At 66.5% G+C, this 14,720-nt stretch overlaps 1 protein-coding gene across 2 annotated transcripts; it reads right to left on the minus strand.

The window, feature by feature from the left end:
- Positions 1-1,158: 1,158 nt before the first annotated feature.
- On the minus strand, positions 1,159-13,254 carry ANO8 (anoctamin 8). Of its 2 annotated transcripts, none has more exons than XM_062014952.1 (17): positions 13,148-13,254; positions 10,086-10,196; positions 8,680-8,812; positions 8,456-8,594; positions 7,104-7,200; positions 6,354-6,470; positions 6,137-6,264; positions 5,473-5,634; positions 5,103-5,255; positions 4,893-5,019; positions 4,741-4,796; positions 4,549-4,623; positions 3,209-3,871; positions 2,928-3,119; positions 2,717-2,848; positions 1,947-2,057; positions 1,159-1,827 (listed from the first exon to the last, which is right to left on the minus strand). In XM_062014952.1, the coding sequence occupies exons 1-17, from the start codon at positions 13,245-13,247 to the stop codon at positions 1,159-1,161; spliced, it is 3,165 nt and encodes a 1,054-aa protein (XP_061870936.1). In that variant the 5' UTR covers positions 13,248-13,254. The 2 variants fall into 2 exon arrangements, with proteins under 2 accessions (XP_061870936.1, XP_061870935.1); XM_062014951.1 differs by having other exon boundaries at positions 1,159-1,830.
- Positions 13,255-14,720: the final 1,466 nt, after the last annotated feature.

The raw sequence follows: 14,720 nt of genomic DNA on the forward strand, positions 1-14,720 counted from the left end.
ACATTTCCTACAGCCCAGGCCTGGACCAGGCACGGTGAGGGGATATCCCTCGGGCATCCCTCGGGCATCCTCCCCAGCCCCTGCCTGTCCACCCACACAGCTGGGGCAGGGTCGATGCCCCTGGGCAGGGAGCAGAGCTGGTGGCTGGGAGCCAGGGGCAGGAGGGAGCTGTTTGGGCTGGATGTTCCCAACCACATCACCTGTGGGATGCCACCACCCCAATCCTGTCCCCCTAAAGCAAAGCAGCAGCGAGCAGAGCCGCTGCCAAGCGAGGGGCAGCGAGGACGGCGGCTCAAAGCACTAAAGCTACACCCAGCGATGGCAAAACCTTCCCCTGGCCGGCAGAAGCGAAGCTGCTCCCACCCCCCCACCCCCCCCCCCTCCCCAACCTTGTACCTCCCCTCCCCAGCCCTGCTGCTTCTCCTGGGCTCTGGCACCACTTCCAACGGGCCAATGCCTTATTGCAAAAGGAACTCCACGAGCTCAGAAAGCAGAGAGGGGAAGGGGCTGTGGCAGGAGCCGCTGCCCGCGCCTGCCCGGGCTCTGCCGCCTCGAGCCCTCGGAGGAAGAAGGGGAGAGGAGTCGCTTACGTTGGGGGTTTGGTTTGGATTTAGTGCAAGAAAATGCTGCCCACGCAGGGGAATGGGGGCGGCTGGCGCTGGCAGCTCAGCCCCATCCCTCCCGGCCGTCTGGGCAGGAAAACGTCCCGCTACGGGGAAGGAATCCAGGCGGAGGACGGAGCGGGGCCGGGCCCCGGGGCCATGGCTGTAGGACACAGGGCTGTAGGCACGGGTGAATCGGGCTCCTCTCGCCGCCACCCTCGCGTCCCTCGGCGATGGGAGACGTGGCACCGGTGCTGGTGGCTCTGGCAGCACCGAGCTCCCTCCCCTGCCGTGGGAGCGGGGCCGGGGCGGGAGGGAAACCTGCTGGGATGCTCCATCCAAAGCCACATCCAGCCCCGCTGGCGCTCGGGGGTCCTGGGACCCCCAGGCCCGCTGCAGGGGCCGGAGGGGCGCGGGGGGACGAGGCGCAGGGGGACGGTGCAGAGCGAGGGGCCGGCTCCCCAGGCTGGGCTCAGCGAGGGGCGACGGGAGGGGGCCGATGCCCATGGCGGCCTGGGGAGGGCCCCGCTGGCTCCTGCTCCCTCCAAAGGGCCGCTTAGAGTTTGTAGCCCCCGCTCTCCTCCTCCACCCGGCTCTCCGGCTCCTCTCGGCCCCCCTCCTCCGGCACCCCGTTGAGATGGGACTTGCTGGGGAGCGGCCGCTCGCCGGGCTCTGCCGAGGGGCCGGGCCGGGGCTGGGGGGGAGCGGCGGCCGCGGCGCCGTTGCCACCGGCCCCTTCAGACTTGCCGAAGTTGAAGAGCTTGCCGGGGTTGAACGGCTTGGTGGGCGACTGCACCTTCTCTGTTGCCGTGTCCCGCTTAGTCTCCGGGGACTTGAGGAACTTGAAGCTGAGGAAGCCGGGCAGCTTGTTCTCGCTGCCCGTGGGGGACTGCGGGGACCTGGCCGTGGCCGTGCCGCCGGCCCCCCCGGACAGGAACTTGCCCTGCAAAGGGATGATCTGCTTCAGCTTCAGCACGTTGTTGGTTGCCAGGAGAGAACTGGGTCGTTTGGGTTTGTCAGAACCGTGTGAAGAACCCCCGGAGCCTTTCCCTTTGCCTTGGCTCTTGTCGTGGGCCGGGTCCTGCCCGGCGGCCTCGGGCTTGGGCTCGTCGCGGCCGCCCTCGCGCTCCCGGCGCGCCTGGAACTCGGCGTGTCGCTGCCGCTCCTCCTCCTCGCGCTTGCGCCGCTGCTGCTGCTGGAAGTGGTGCTGAGCCTGCCGCTCGTGCTTCTGTCAACGGGGAGCTCATCAGCCTCAGGGACACCTCAGGGACCCCGTGGGCAAGGGGGGAGGCTCTTGGCTCTGTACTCAGCCCCAGGAAGGGTCTGGTCGTGCTGTTGTCCTACCTTGAAGGCCTCGCGGCGCTGGTACTCCAGCTTGGCCATCTCCTCGGCCACCCAGGCGGGGATGTCGGGGATGGCCACCTGGATGATGTACTTCAGGAACAAGGCGACGTGCTGCAAGGAGGAACGGGGGTCTGGCTGAGCATCCCTGTGGCCATAGTGACCCCCCTTGAAAGCAGAGACCCCCCCTGTGCTAACAGCCTCGATGAACCCTCTGCCTGTGGGGGGTTAGGGCTGGGAACCTGTCCCTGGAGGGGAAAGGTCTGTGGGAGCCCTTGGCCAGATGAGCCAAGACAACAGCCACATTCCCACCCCAGGTACCACAGGGCTGTGGGGTGGGCGGTGGGTGCGAGCCCTGGCTCTTATGAAGAGTGGCTGAGGGACCCAAGGGTGTTCAGCCTGGAGAAGGGGCTGAGGGAGACCTTGCTCTCTGCATCTCCCTGACAGGAGGTTGGAGTGAGCTGGGAGTCAGTCTCTTCTCCCAAGTAACAAGTGAGAGGACGAGAGGAAACGGCCTCAAGGTGCCCCAGGGGAGGTTGAGGCTGGAGCTGAGGCAGAACTGTTTCCCTGAGAGGGGTGTCAGCCCCTGTGCCAGGCTGCCCAGGGAGCTGGGGGAGTGCCCAGCCCTGGAGGGATCCCAAAGCCCTGGAGCTGAGGTGCTGAGGGCTGTGGGTCAGTGCTGGGCTGGGCGGGTGAGGGCAGGGCTGGGACTGCAGCAGCTTCAGGGGCTTTGCCAACCCAAAAGGACTCTGTGATTCCATGATTCCCTGTACCTCCAGCACCACCACAGAGATGATGGCTCCCTCGGGGCTGAGCCAGGGGAAGAGGCGCTGCAGCTGCCCGCACTGGGAGATCAGGTAGCAGTTGACCACGATGGCCAGGACACCCATGGCCTCCATCACCTTCTGCAAGAGCGACAGTGCCAGGGATGAGCCCCCTGAGCAGCTGGGTCCCTGCCAGACCCCCCCTCAGCCCCCAGCCCACCTGCCACTGCCCGATGCTCTCGACCCGCTGGCCGAAGGGCCTCTGCAGCCCCGTGCACAGCTTGAAGGCGTCGCTCCGGATCTCGATGACGTTGTTCACCAGAGCACACATGGCAGCCAAGGGGAAGGCGGAGGAGAAGAGCACCACGTACCCAAACTGGATGAACATCTCCTGGTAGTCCTGGAAGGTGTCCTGGGGAGGAAGATGAAGAGGAAGAGGATGCTGCAACGGGAGGATGCTGCACCCCACGGGGCCCCCGTGCCCACCCCGAGGCCGCTCACCTTGTACTTCTTCATGCAGCTCTCCACCTCCGCCTGCGTCAGCTGCGTGGAGTAATCCTCCTCCGGTGGGTCGATCCACGACGCCCGGTTACGCCTCCTCCCTTCCTCCTCACCCTCCTCCTCCTCCCTGCTCTCAGCCCCTTTCCTCCTCCGGCCGCCTCGCACCGGCTCCGCCGCCTTCACCGGGCTGCCGGGGGGACCTTCGGCCTCCTCCTCATCCTCGCACAGCTCAAAGACCGAGGCTGGGTCCATGCCTTTCTCCACCATGGTGGGGCTGCCCTCCTCCAGGAAGCTCTCGTCCTCGGGGCCGCCGGGCTCGGGGCCGCGCCGCTCCGCTCTCTCGATGAAGCTCACCTTCTTCAGCTTCAGCCCGCAGTCCAGCGCGCTCTCCTCCTCCGAGTCCGACTCGCCGCGCTCTTCCTCCTCCTCCTCTTCCTCCGGCACCCCGCAGCCCCCGTTCAGACACTTCTTCTCCCGCCGAGGGGCGTCGGAGGGGCCGGTGGGCTGGCGGCGGGGGCTGAGCAGCTGGAGGACGGCGTGGGCGAGCTGCCGGAGGCTGCGCAGGTTGAGGTCCCCCCGGCGCAGGCGCTGGTACAGGTGAGGCTGTGACACCTCCCGGACGTTCTGCAGGAACTGGCGGGTGATGAGCAGAGTGGCCAACATCTGCAGGGGCACAGGGGGACACGCTGGCACCCTGGGGGAGGTCTGTGGCCACCCTACATCCCCGTTACCTGCCCCTGCTCCTCCCCGTGGCAACCCAAAGCTGGTGTGTCCCGCACCTCCCGGCCTGTGAGCGCCCCCTCTCAGTGATGGGATGGGACCTCTGCAGTGTGGGACATCCCTGTCCCTCCCAGAGGCCACAGGGGGGTCCCAAGGTTGGGGGATACCCGGCCCCCCCCCACCCCTCTCCTCCCTCCCCGCTCCTACTTTGGATACTCCCAGTCTCCAGCAAAAGCCCAGGAGGCCCTTAAAGAAGATGAGGGAGAGGTGGAGGTGGAGGAGGATGAAGGGAAGGAGAGCCTCTTTGAGCTGACGCACGAGGCTTTGGGAGAGAGAGAAGATGAGCAGGAGCTGTGGAAGGGACAGAAGAACAGACACACACAGACAGAGAGAGACTCGTGAGCAGGGAAGGGCAGGAGCAGGGACCCGGCGCAGCCTCGGGCCGGGAGCGTGGCAACCAGCTGGGGGCAAGTGGGGAGAGGGGAGGGGGACAGTGGCCCCCAGGAGGGCACAGGGTGGGGGGACGGTGGCAGGAGAGGGTCCAGGACATCCGTCTGTGCGTCCAGGCGGCGCTGGGGGGGGCTCAGAGCGGCCCCCCGGCCCCGGCCCCGGCCCCTTACCTCCTTCAGCCGCTCCATGTCCTTGAGGTAGAAACCGATGTAGAAAAGACTCAGGTATGAATTTACAAACTGAAACTGTGGGATGAGGAGGAGGAGGGAGGAGGGGTGAGCATGGGGTGGCTGCTGGGACCCCCTAAGCCCACCCTGGCCCCCCTCCTCCCCCATCCAGGGGCAGCCCAGCCCTCTCCTCACCAGGACGATTTTGATGATGAGGTGTTTCTCATAGGCACTCTGCAGGCGGTAGTTCTCTGCAAAGCAGAGGAGAGGGGAGGGCATTGAGGGCAGAGCTCTGGGAAGGGCTCCCATCCTGACCAGGAGCACCCCAGGGTGCCACCCCCACTCACCCATGTCGTTCAGCCAGTAGGCAACCTTCTTGTAAGCCTCGTCACAGGCCGTGACGATGAGGGCCAGGATGATTTTGGGGAGGAAACGGATGATCCTGGGCAGCTCCTGGATGCTCAGCACAAACTCCTACACGGACAGGTCAAGGGCAAGGTCAGGGTCAGGGTCAGGGGAGAAGGGATCAACCTGGTGTGGGTGGGATGAGAACCCACCTGGAGCTGGAAGCAGCCCAGCATGAGGAGGAAGATGAAGGAGAGGCAGGCGAGGCAGATGGGGAGGCTGACCAGGCACTGGAAGAGCAAACGCTTCCAGGGTGGGTAGTAAAACTCCTCTGTGCTGGTCACAGGGCTGATTCTCTTAATGCCCTAATTTGAGGGGGGACACATGGCAGTGTGTGACCCTCCCCACAGCAGGGAACCACCCCCCACGGGATCCCACCACAACCACAGCACCGGTGGGACCCCGCACACACCCCCTTGGGCAGCTTGTTGGGGTCAGGGGGTTGCTCAGCCAGACCTCAGCCTCAGCAGAGACCCCTCCCCAGGCCTGAGAACCCATCTCCCCCCACCTCAAAGGGCTCACCCTGAACTGGGGCCGGGGCTCCTCGATGGACTCGGCCGGAGTGTCCAACGTCCCCCATTTGTAGGCGAATTCGGCCCCGCGGCGCTTCCACTCCTCGAGGAACAGGGTGGACCAGATGACGTTGAAGATGGCAAAGACCACGCAGCAGATGTCCTGGCTGGTCTGAGGGATGGAGGGCACCAACTGCACCGGTGTTGGGCCCCTCTTGTACCCAACACACCCCCCACACCACCACCACCATCATCAGCCACATGATGCTGCCCGAGCCCAAGTGCCGTGGGCTCAGAGCTTCCCAGCTCGGGGGCAATTGCAGCATCACTGAATCAATCTCAAGGGCTGGAAGGGAGCTGCAAAGCTCATCCAGTGCAACCCCCCTGCCAGAGCAGCACCACCCAGAGCAGGGCACACAGAGACTCATCCAGCTGGGTTGGAATGGCTCCAGAGAAGGAGCCTCCACAGCCCATCTGGGCAGCCCCTGCCAGGGCTCCCTCACCTCAACAGGGAACAAGTTTGTCCTTGTGTTTCTTTGGAGCCTCTTCTGTTCTGCTTATACCTGTTGCCTCTTGTCTTACCATTGGACAAAGCCCAGAACAAGGAGAGATGGAATCCCTCCTCTATGGCCCCCAAAACGTGGGGATTCACCCCATCTCCTAACCTCCCTCACCTGGTCACTCTCAGTGAAGGTGTAGAGGATGGAGCCAAAGACAGCAGGGTAAACCATGGCCGAGGTGTAGAAGCCCAACCAGGCAAAGTACATGGCGATCTTCACCCCGAAGTAGTCACAGATCTCATCTGCAGGGACCAAGGAAGGGGGATGAGCAGGGCTGGGACCACTCCCCCTTCCCAAACTCCACCCCAATGACACCTCTTTGACACCTCACCGAGGGGCTGGGCCTCGCAGACCGCCTGCACCCAGGACTTCATGAGCCGCTTGAGGATCCTCTGCTCGTGCAGCGGGAAGAGCTGCTGGATGACACCCCGAGCTGCCAGCTCCGGGACTGTGCCACGGGCACAGCGTGAGGGATGGGCTGAGGGGATGTGCCACCCATCCCAGCCCCCTCCCCCAGGCATGGCCCCACATAGCCCTGGGGGTTAGGGGCAGGGGCAATGGGGTGGATGAGGTTTGGGGTGACTGTGGCCAACCTCAGCACTGGGCAACCCACCACCCCACGTGGCACACGGTGCTGGGGATGGGGACATGTGGTGCCAGGGGACCCCCACTGGGCTTGTGGGGGAAACACAATCATTTGGGTTGGCAAAGGCCCTGAAGCTGCTGCAGTTCCAGACCTTCCCTCACCCTGCCCAGCCCAGCACTGACCCACAGCCCTCAGCACCTCAGCTCCAGGGCTTTGGGATCCCTCCAGGGCTGGGCACTCCCCCAGCTCCCTGGGCAGCCTGGCACAGGGGTGACACCCCTCTCAGGGAAACAGTTCTGCCCCAGCTCCAACCTCAACCTCCCCTGGGGCAACTCCAGCCCCTTTCCTCGTGTCTTAGAAGATGTTGTCCCCTTGTCCTGCAGGGCCAGCCCAGCATGGCTGGGGCAGAGGTGGGCAAACGGAGCAGGGCAGTGGGGTGATGGTGCTGTGCCATGCCATGCCATGCCAGGCTGTGCCAGGCCAGGCTGTACTCACTGATGGGCTGTCCCTCGAGGAAGTGGATGTTGTGCAGCGACTCGCCCTGCTTGGCCCGCAGGTTCTCCAGCCAGTACCTGATGATGTTTTGCCTTTCCTGTGGCACCACAGCGGAGTTGAGCCCTGGGTGATGGTCTCACTGCCAAGCCCCAGCCCCTTTCCTGACAAACTCACATCCTCTGTGCCCTTGGCCTGTCCCCTCTGGGGACCTGCCTTATCCCTAGCTTGGGGGATGGCTGGATCAGTCCCCAGCTGGGATGGGGCTCCCTGGTCCCCATCTTCACCTGGGGAGGGACAGAGGATCCACCTTCCCTGCCCTGTGGCACTTCATCCCTGCACCCAAGCATCTCTGCATTCCTGCATCCCCTACCCTGCATCCCCCAACCCTGCCCTACATCCCCCATCCCTGTATCTCTACACCTCCACATCCCTGCCCTACATCCCCCATGTCCATATCCCCCATCCCTGCATCTCACATCCCTGTCCTACATCCCTGTCTCTGCATCCCCCCATTCCTGCCCTGCATCTCCCATCCCTGCATCCCCCATCCCCACATCTCCCATCCCTGCATCCCACATTGCTGCATCCCCCATCCCTGCTTCTCACATCCCTGTCCCACATTCCCCATTCGTGCCTTGCACCCCCCATCCCCACATCCCCCATCCCTGTCCTGCATCCCTCCATTCCTGTCCTGCATTCCCCATCCCCACATCCCCCATCCCCACATCCCCTATCCCTACATCCCCCATCCCTGCATCCCCCATTCCCACAACCCCCATCCCTGCATCCCCCATCCCCACATCCCCTATCCCTACATCCCCATCCCCACATCCCCCATCCCTGCATCCCTCCATTCCTGCCCTGCATCCCCTATCCCCACATCCCCCATCCCTGCATCCCCCATCTCTGCATCCCCCATCCCTGCATCCCCCATCCCCACATCCCCTATCCCTACATTCCCATCCCTGCATCCCCCATCCCTGCATCCCCCATTCCCACAACCCCCATCCCTGCATCCCCCATTCCCACAACCCCGATCCCTGCATCCCCATCCCCACATCCCCCATCCCTGCATCCCCCATCCCCACATCCCCCATCCCTGCATCCCCCATCCCCACATCCCCTATCCCTACATCCCCATCCCTGCATCCCCCATCCCTGCATCCCCTATCCCTGCATCCCCATCCCCACATCCCCTATCCCTACATCCCCATCCCTGCATCCCCCATCCCTGCATCCCCCATCCCCACATCCCCTATCCCTACATCCCCATCCCCACATCCCCCATCCCCACATCCCCATCCCCACATCCCCCATCCCTCCCCCATGTCCCTCACCCCTCCCCGTCCCACCTGAGAGGTGAAGAAGTGAATTTCATTCTCGATGTTCTCGTAGATGTAATCCTCCTCACAGGAGAAGCTCCTCATGCCCCCCCCGAACTCAGCTTTCACCGGCTTCCTCAGCCCAATCTCATCTGCCCCGCGCAGCAAACTGCAGGGAGAGGGGAGGGGAGGGGAGGGGGCTGTGGCCGTGCTGGGGGCGGCGCTGGGGGCCGGGCAGGCGGCTGGGCCGTTACCTCTCGTAGGTGGCGGTGACGAAGAAGGCGTAGACACGGGTGTGCTTGTGGTGCCGCACCTGCACGATGAGCTCGGGGATGCCCAGGCGGATGTGGTTCAGGAGCCAGAGCAGCGTGTGGTCGTCCGTGGTGTCTGGATGGTGCTGGTCAGCTCAGCACACATCTCCCAGCACCATCCTTCCCCATGTCCCCCATCCCTCCCCACAGCCCCTGTCCCTCCCCATGTCCCCCAGCCCCACAGCAGCTCAGTGCTGCCAGCCCCGCAGCCCATCCCTCCCCATGCCCCCTGTCCCTCCCCATGCCCCATGTCCCTCCCCACAGCCCCTGTCCATCCCCATGTCTCCCAGCCCCACAGCAGCTCAGTGCTGCCAGCCCCGCAGCCCCTGTCCCTCCCCATGCCCCATGTCCCTCCCCACAGCTCCTGTCCCTCCCCATGTCCCAAATCCCTCCCCATACCCCCTGTCCCTCCCCACAACCCCCGTCTCTCCCCACATCCCCTGTCCCTCCCCACATCCCATTCCTCCCCAAGTCTCCCAGCCCCACAGCAGCTCTGTGCTGCCAGCCCCACAGCCTCTGTCCCTCCACATGCCCCTTGTCCCTCCCCACAGCTCCTGTCCCTCCCTGTGCCCCTCAGCCTTACCACAACCTGTGCTGCCATCCCCACAGGCCCTGTCCTTCCCCATGTCCCCCAGCCCTACAACAGCTCTGTTCTGCCAGCCCCACAGCCCATCCCTCCCCATGCCTCCTGTCCCTCCCCACATCACCTGTCCCTCCCCATGTCCCATTCCCCATGTCTCCCAGCCCCACAGCAGCTCTGTGCTGCCAGTCCCACAGCCTCTGTCCCTCCCCACAGCCCCTGTCCCTCCCTGTGCCCCTCAGCCTCACCACAGCTCTGTGCTGCCATCCCCACATCCCCTGTCCCTCCCCAAGTCCCCATCCCTCCCCATGTCCCCCAGCCCCACAGCAGCTCTGTACTGCCAGCCCCACAGCCCCTGTCCCTCCCCACAGCCCCTGTCCCTCCCCACAGCCCCTGTCCCTTCCCCAAGTCCCCATCCCTCCCCATGTCCCCTGCCCCTCCCCACACCTCCTGTCCCTCCCCTTGTCCCCCAGCCCCATGACAGCTCTGTGCTGCCATCCCCACGTCCCTTGTTCCCTTCCCTTGTCCCCTGTCCCTCCCCATGTCCCCTGCCCCTCCCCACACCTCCTGTCCCTCCCCTTGTCCCCCAGCCCCATGACAGCTCTGCCATCCCCACACCCCTTGTTCCCTTCCCTTGTCCCCTGTCCCTCCCCGTGTCCCCCAGCCCCACCGCAGCTCTGTGCCACCAGCCCATTGCTCCATGCTGGTCCCATCAGCCCTGGTGCCCTCCCCCTGGGTACTTTGGGCATCTCCCCTGGCCTCTCCCTACCTGGGAAGGTCATGAGCACGTCACAGTTCTCTGTGGGCACCGTTTTCATCCAGGCTTTGTGGGACATGATGTAACGCCCGGCCTGGAGCAGCCGCTTCCCGAAGAGTTTATCTGCCGGGGGGATGGAGGGAGGGGGATGGAGGGAGGGGGATGGAGGGAGGGGGATGGAGGGAGGGGGATGGAGGGAGGAGGGGGTGAGCAGCTGCCAGACCCCACAGGCAACTCCCCCATGATCCAGAGCCCGAAGCAGTGACAGCTCAGCTGTGGGAGCATGGGATGGGTGCAGGAAGCCCTGGCACGTCCCCAGCCCTGACCCTGGCAGCAGGTCACAGCCCCCTGCTCCTAGTGACGCCGGCCCCTGACTCAGATTTCTCCTCCAGCAGCTCAGGGTGCCCAAAAAGGCCCTGACAGCTGCTGGGGAGGAGCTGGTGGCATGTCCTGGCACCCCTGGGTGCCGGCTGCCCTGAGCTACCCCCGTGCAGCCCCCCTGCAGCCCCCCAGCCGCTCACCGCTGCCCACAGCCCCTGGCAGGGCCCAGCTCCGGCAGGGCCGTGGCTCCAGAGCTCGGAAACCGCAGGAAAAATGGGGAGAGAGGGGAAAAAAAAGCAGCTGGTCTCCATGGAAACCCAGGGAGGCCTCGTGCTGCTGCGGTGAGGAGGGATGGGGACGGTCCCCAGGGTCCCCTCGTCACCCCCCCGCCTGGGTCCCGTGTGGGGACGTGGCCCCTGGCCTGCTGTGGGGTGCCCACACTGCAGGGACACGCTGTGCCCGTGCCCAGGGTCCCCGTGGCTCCTCCCAGGGTGGATGGAAGTCTGGCACACCCCAGAACACTCCCAGAATGGGGGGGGCAGGATGAGGCTCCCTGATGGTGCTGTGGTGGGTCCCCTGCGGAGCCCTGTTCCCCCTGCCCATGTTGGCAGTGCTCCCAGTCACCTCCCTGCCTCAGTTTCCCCTCCTAGGGCAGAGTGGCAGAGGCAGGATGGGCTGGGTGAGCAATGCCCAGGGCATGGCACAGCCTCTCCTGCAGCCCCAGGGCTGGGAAGGTCCCGGGGCTCCTGAAACCGGGATCTGCCGCCACAACAAACAGGAAATGCCAAACCTGCCCTGGCAGCTGATGCCAGGGGATGCACCCTGGCTGTGGGCACCCCTGGGCAAGGAGGAGCAGGGTATCCTCCCCAGGTCCCATGCCATCCAGGCTGAGACCTGACAAACTCATCTCCTGAGCCGCCATGGTGCCGGAGCTGTGGCGCCGGGCTCTGAAAGGCTGCCCTGTCCTGGCACTGTGGGCGAAAGCTGGGGCCCATGCCAGGCTGCCAGCCAGCCACCCCCGGAGTGGGACTCATCCTGCACCCTGGGACCCATCCTGCAGCTTGGGGCTCATCCTGCAACTTGGGGCTCATCCTGCACCCTGGGACTAATCCTGCACCCTGGGACCCATCCTCCAGCTTGGGGCTCATCCTGCACCCTGGGACTCATCCTGCACCCTGGGACCCATCCTATACCCCAGGGCTCATCCTGCACCCTGGGACCCATCCTATACCCCAGGCCTCATCCTGCACCCTGGGACCCATCCTGCACCCCAAGGCTCATCCTGCACCCAGGGGCTCATCCTGCACCCTGGGACCCATCCTGCAGCCCAAGGCTCATCCTGCAGCCCAGGCCTGGCGCTGCCACAGTGCCAGGGCACGTGGTGCTGGCGGCAGTAGCTCGGCCATGGCATGCTGAGCTCACCCACCCTGAATTATTGACACTGGGCTGGGAGCGATGTCACCCAGGCTGGTGTCACCCAGCTGGCAGAGCCGGCACGGCGGGGGCTCATCCGGCGCGGGCACGGCCGGGCAGCGGTGGAAGCAGCTGGCAAAGCCGGGAGAGGGGGGGTGCACAGGCTGGGCTCCAACCCTGAGGCCTCAGCTCCAGCTGCAGGAGGGTTTTTCCTCCTCCAAGGTCAAGGGAAATGAGGTGACTGAGGCACAGAGGGGTCCCCAGCGCCGCTGCTGCTCCCCACCCGGGCTGGGCACAGGGGTCCTTCATGCCCCCAGCCCCCTCCTGGCACCCAGCACCAGCACCCAACGGGTACTGACAGAGCACAGGGACGGAGCCCCGCGGCATCCCAGCCCTGGGCAGCGCCGGCATCCCCCTCTCAGCCCCCACCCGCCCCCCCAGCACGCCGGGGCTCACCTTGGCTCCCGGGATAAGGTCACGGGAGCTGCGGCGTGCGGGGCCGGGCCCGCCATGGCCCCCCCGCCATGGCCCCCCCCGCCATGGCCCCGGGGACGGTGGCATTTGGGGGAGCCGCGCTGTCACCCGCACGGGCAGCCCCGTCCCGGGGGACACACACACACACAAAGTGGGTCACCCTCCTGCAGGCTGCACGGCCCCCCCCGCCCCGAGACCCCCACCCCGCCACGGCCACGGGGATGTCACCCAGCCCCCAGGGACATGAGGGGGAGGGGACTCCAACCCCGGGGGGTCACCCCAACCCCAGAGTGGGGACCCCAACCCAAGCGCTGTGTGTTGAAGTCGCTGCCCAGCTCTGTGCCAGGGGACAAGGAGCCGGGCTGGGGAGGGGGGGAGGTACGGGTCTGTCCGGGGGGGGGCAAATGGATGGTGCTGGTGGGCTGCACGGCCTCGAGGCGACACGGGGGGTGCGTGACCCCAGTGCTGGGGAGGTCACACAGCCCCGTGCGTGGATCCCATCCCGCAGGCGACACGGCCCAGTCCGGGAGGGGGGGACACGCAGAGCTCTGATCCCCGCAGGAGCCCGCAGACAACCCGCCCCAAGGCCGGGACCCCCAGGCGTGCCCGCAGCTGTCCGGGGGGGTGTACGGAGCCCTCCGGGCACGGTGCTGAGAATCACACCGGGGGAGACACACGGCCCCCCCCCGGCCCGTCCCCGCGGAGCCGCATCCCGGGCCGAGCCCCGCCGACATCCGCAGCGAGCCGCAGGGAACCGGTCCCCCCCGAAACCTCCCTGCCCACCTCACCCCCCCCTCACCCCAGCCCGCAGCCCCGACCCGACCCCGCTGCGGGCCGGGGGTCGCTCCCGCCCGGCTCCCCCTTACCCAGGACGCCGGTGGGAGCCGCCGGTTCCGTTCGCTCCTCGCCGGTCGGGGCCCGCCGGGGCCGGTCGCCGTCGTGCGCTGGCAGCGGCGGCTCGGGCATGGTGCGGGGCTCGGCGGGGGCCGCCGCATGAGGCCGCCGCGGCTCCGGGCTCGGGGCCGGTGCCGGAGCCGCCGCCGCCGCCGCCGCCGGGCGGGAGGAGGGACAAAGGCGGCGGAGCGGAGCGCGGAGCTCCCGGCCCCTTTAATTGTCTGGTTGGCCGCCGTCTCCTCAGCGCCGGTCGCACCGGCCACGCGTGTCCGGCCGCGCCCCGTGGGGTGGGTGGTCCTGCGGGGAGCGGGGCGGCGGCTCCCGAGCACCCCGCCCGGGCTGGGGGGGATCACGGAGCATCCTTCCCCCCGCGAGGCCGCGTGGCGCCGGTGTCACCCCCGCTTCGAGCCCCCCCCGGGGCTGCCCCCTTCATCCCCAGCCTCCTCTACCTCACCCCTCCCCCGGGGCTGCCCCCTTCATCCCCAGCCTCCTCTACCTCACCCCTCCCCCGGGGCTGCCCCCTTCATCCCCAGCCTTCTCTACCTCACCCCTCCCCCGGGGCTGCCCCCTTCATCCCCAGCCTCCTCTACCTCACCCCTCCCCCGGGGCTGCCCCCCACCCCACCCGGGTTGCCCGTTGCATCCCCACCCCCCTCCATCCAGCCCGGCATCCCCCCGTGTGCCCCCCCCGCCGCGGCACGGTGCCCAGCTCCGCGGGCCAGGCTGTTCCCGGGGGGGCCGGGGAGGGGGGGTCAGGCCGGTAACCCAACCGGGGCTGCACGTTGCCTCTCTGACCTTTTGGGGCGCCTTTGCTCAACCTCTTCTCCCCCTTTACCCCACAACCCACAAGCTCACTCGGTGGGGACACACCTCACCCCAGCCCCACGCAGGGCTGCAGGGTCGTGGGGCTCACAGCAGCTCTATCAGGGCATGTTGGGGGTGAGGGACACCCCTGTGCCAGGTCCAGCTGCCCATCTTCCCCCCCCCCACCGTGTACACACAAGCCTGTGGTTATTTTGGGGCCGGGGCTGGGTGCCAGTGCTGATGAAGGGTGCCACAAGGATCTGTCCCCTCCTCTGGCATCGCTGCTTCAGCAGCTGGAGGGGGGAGGACAGGCTGGCACATCACCCAGGCCAGGCCTGGCCACTGTCTCTGTATTGGATGGGCACATGGTGGCCAGGGGGGCTGGCACAGCATAAACCCCCACTAGACCCTCGTGGGAGGAGAAGGTTGAGCCTCTCAGAGCTGGAGGGTGAGGGGGGCCAGAAGGAAAACGTTTAGCAGCCCAGGGTGGGCAGGGGAGCTTGGGAAGGGCTATTTGGTCACCCAGGGGCTGCCCTGGGGAATTGCAGGGCTGTGTGTGTGGGCAGTGGGCACCTGAGCACTCCTGAAGCCCCCCTGGAGACTCCCTCCTTGAGCCCCAGAGCTGGGGCTGCTCACTGCTGATGGCCTCTGCTGTGGCTCCTCCTCTGGGCTGCCATCCCTCATCCCACAGAGCACGGTGGGGGGCAGGAGGGTTGGGGGTTTCTGCAAGGACTGAGCACAG

This window comes from Colius striatus, chromosome 25 (assembly GCF_028858725.1).
Source record: "Colius striatus isolate bColStr4 chromosome 25, bColStr4.1.hap1, whole genome shotgun sequence".
Classification (NCBI taxonomy): Eukaryota; Metazoa; Chordata; class Aves; order Coliiformes; family Coliidae; genus Colius; species Colius striatus.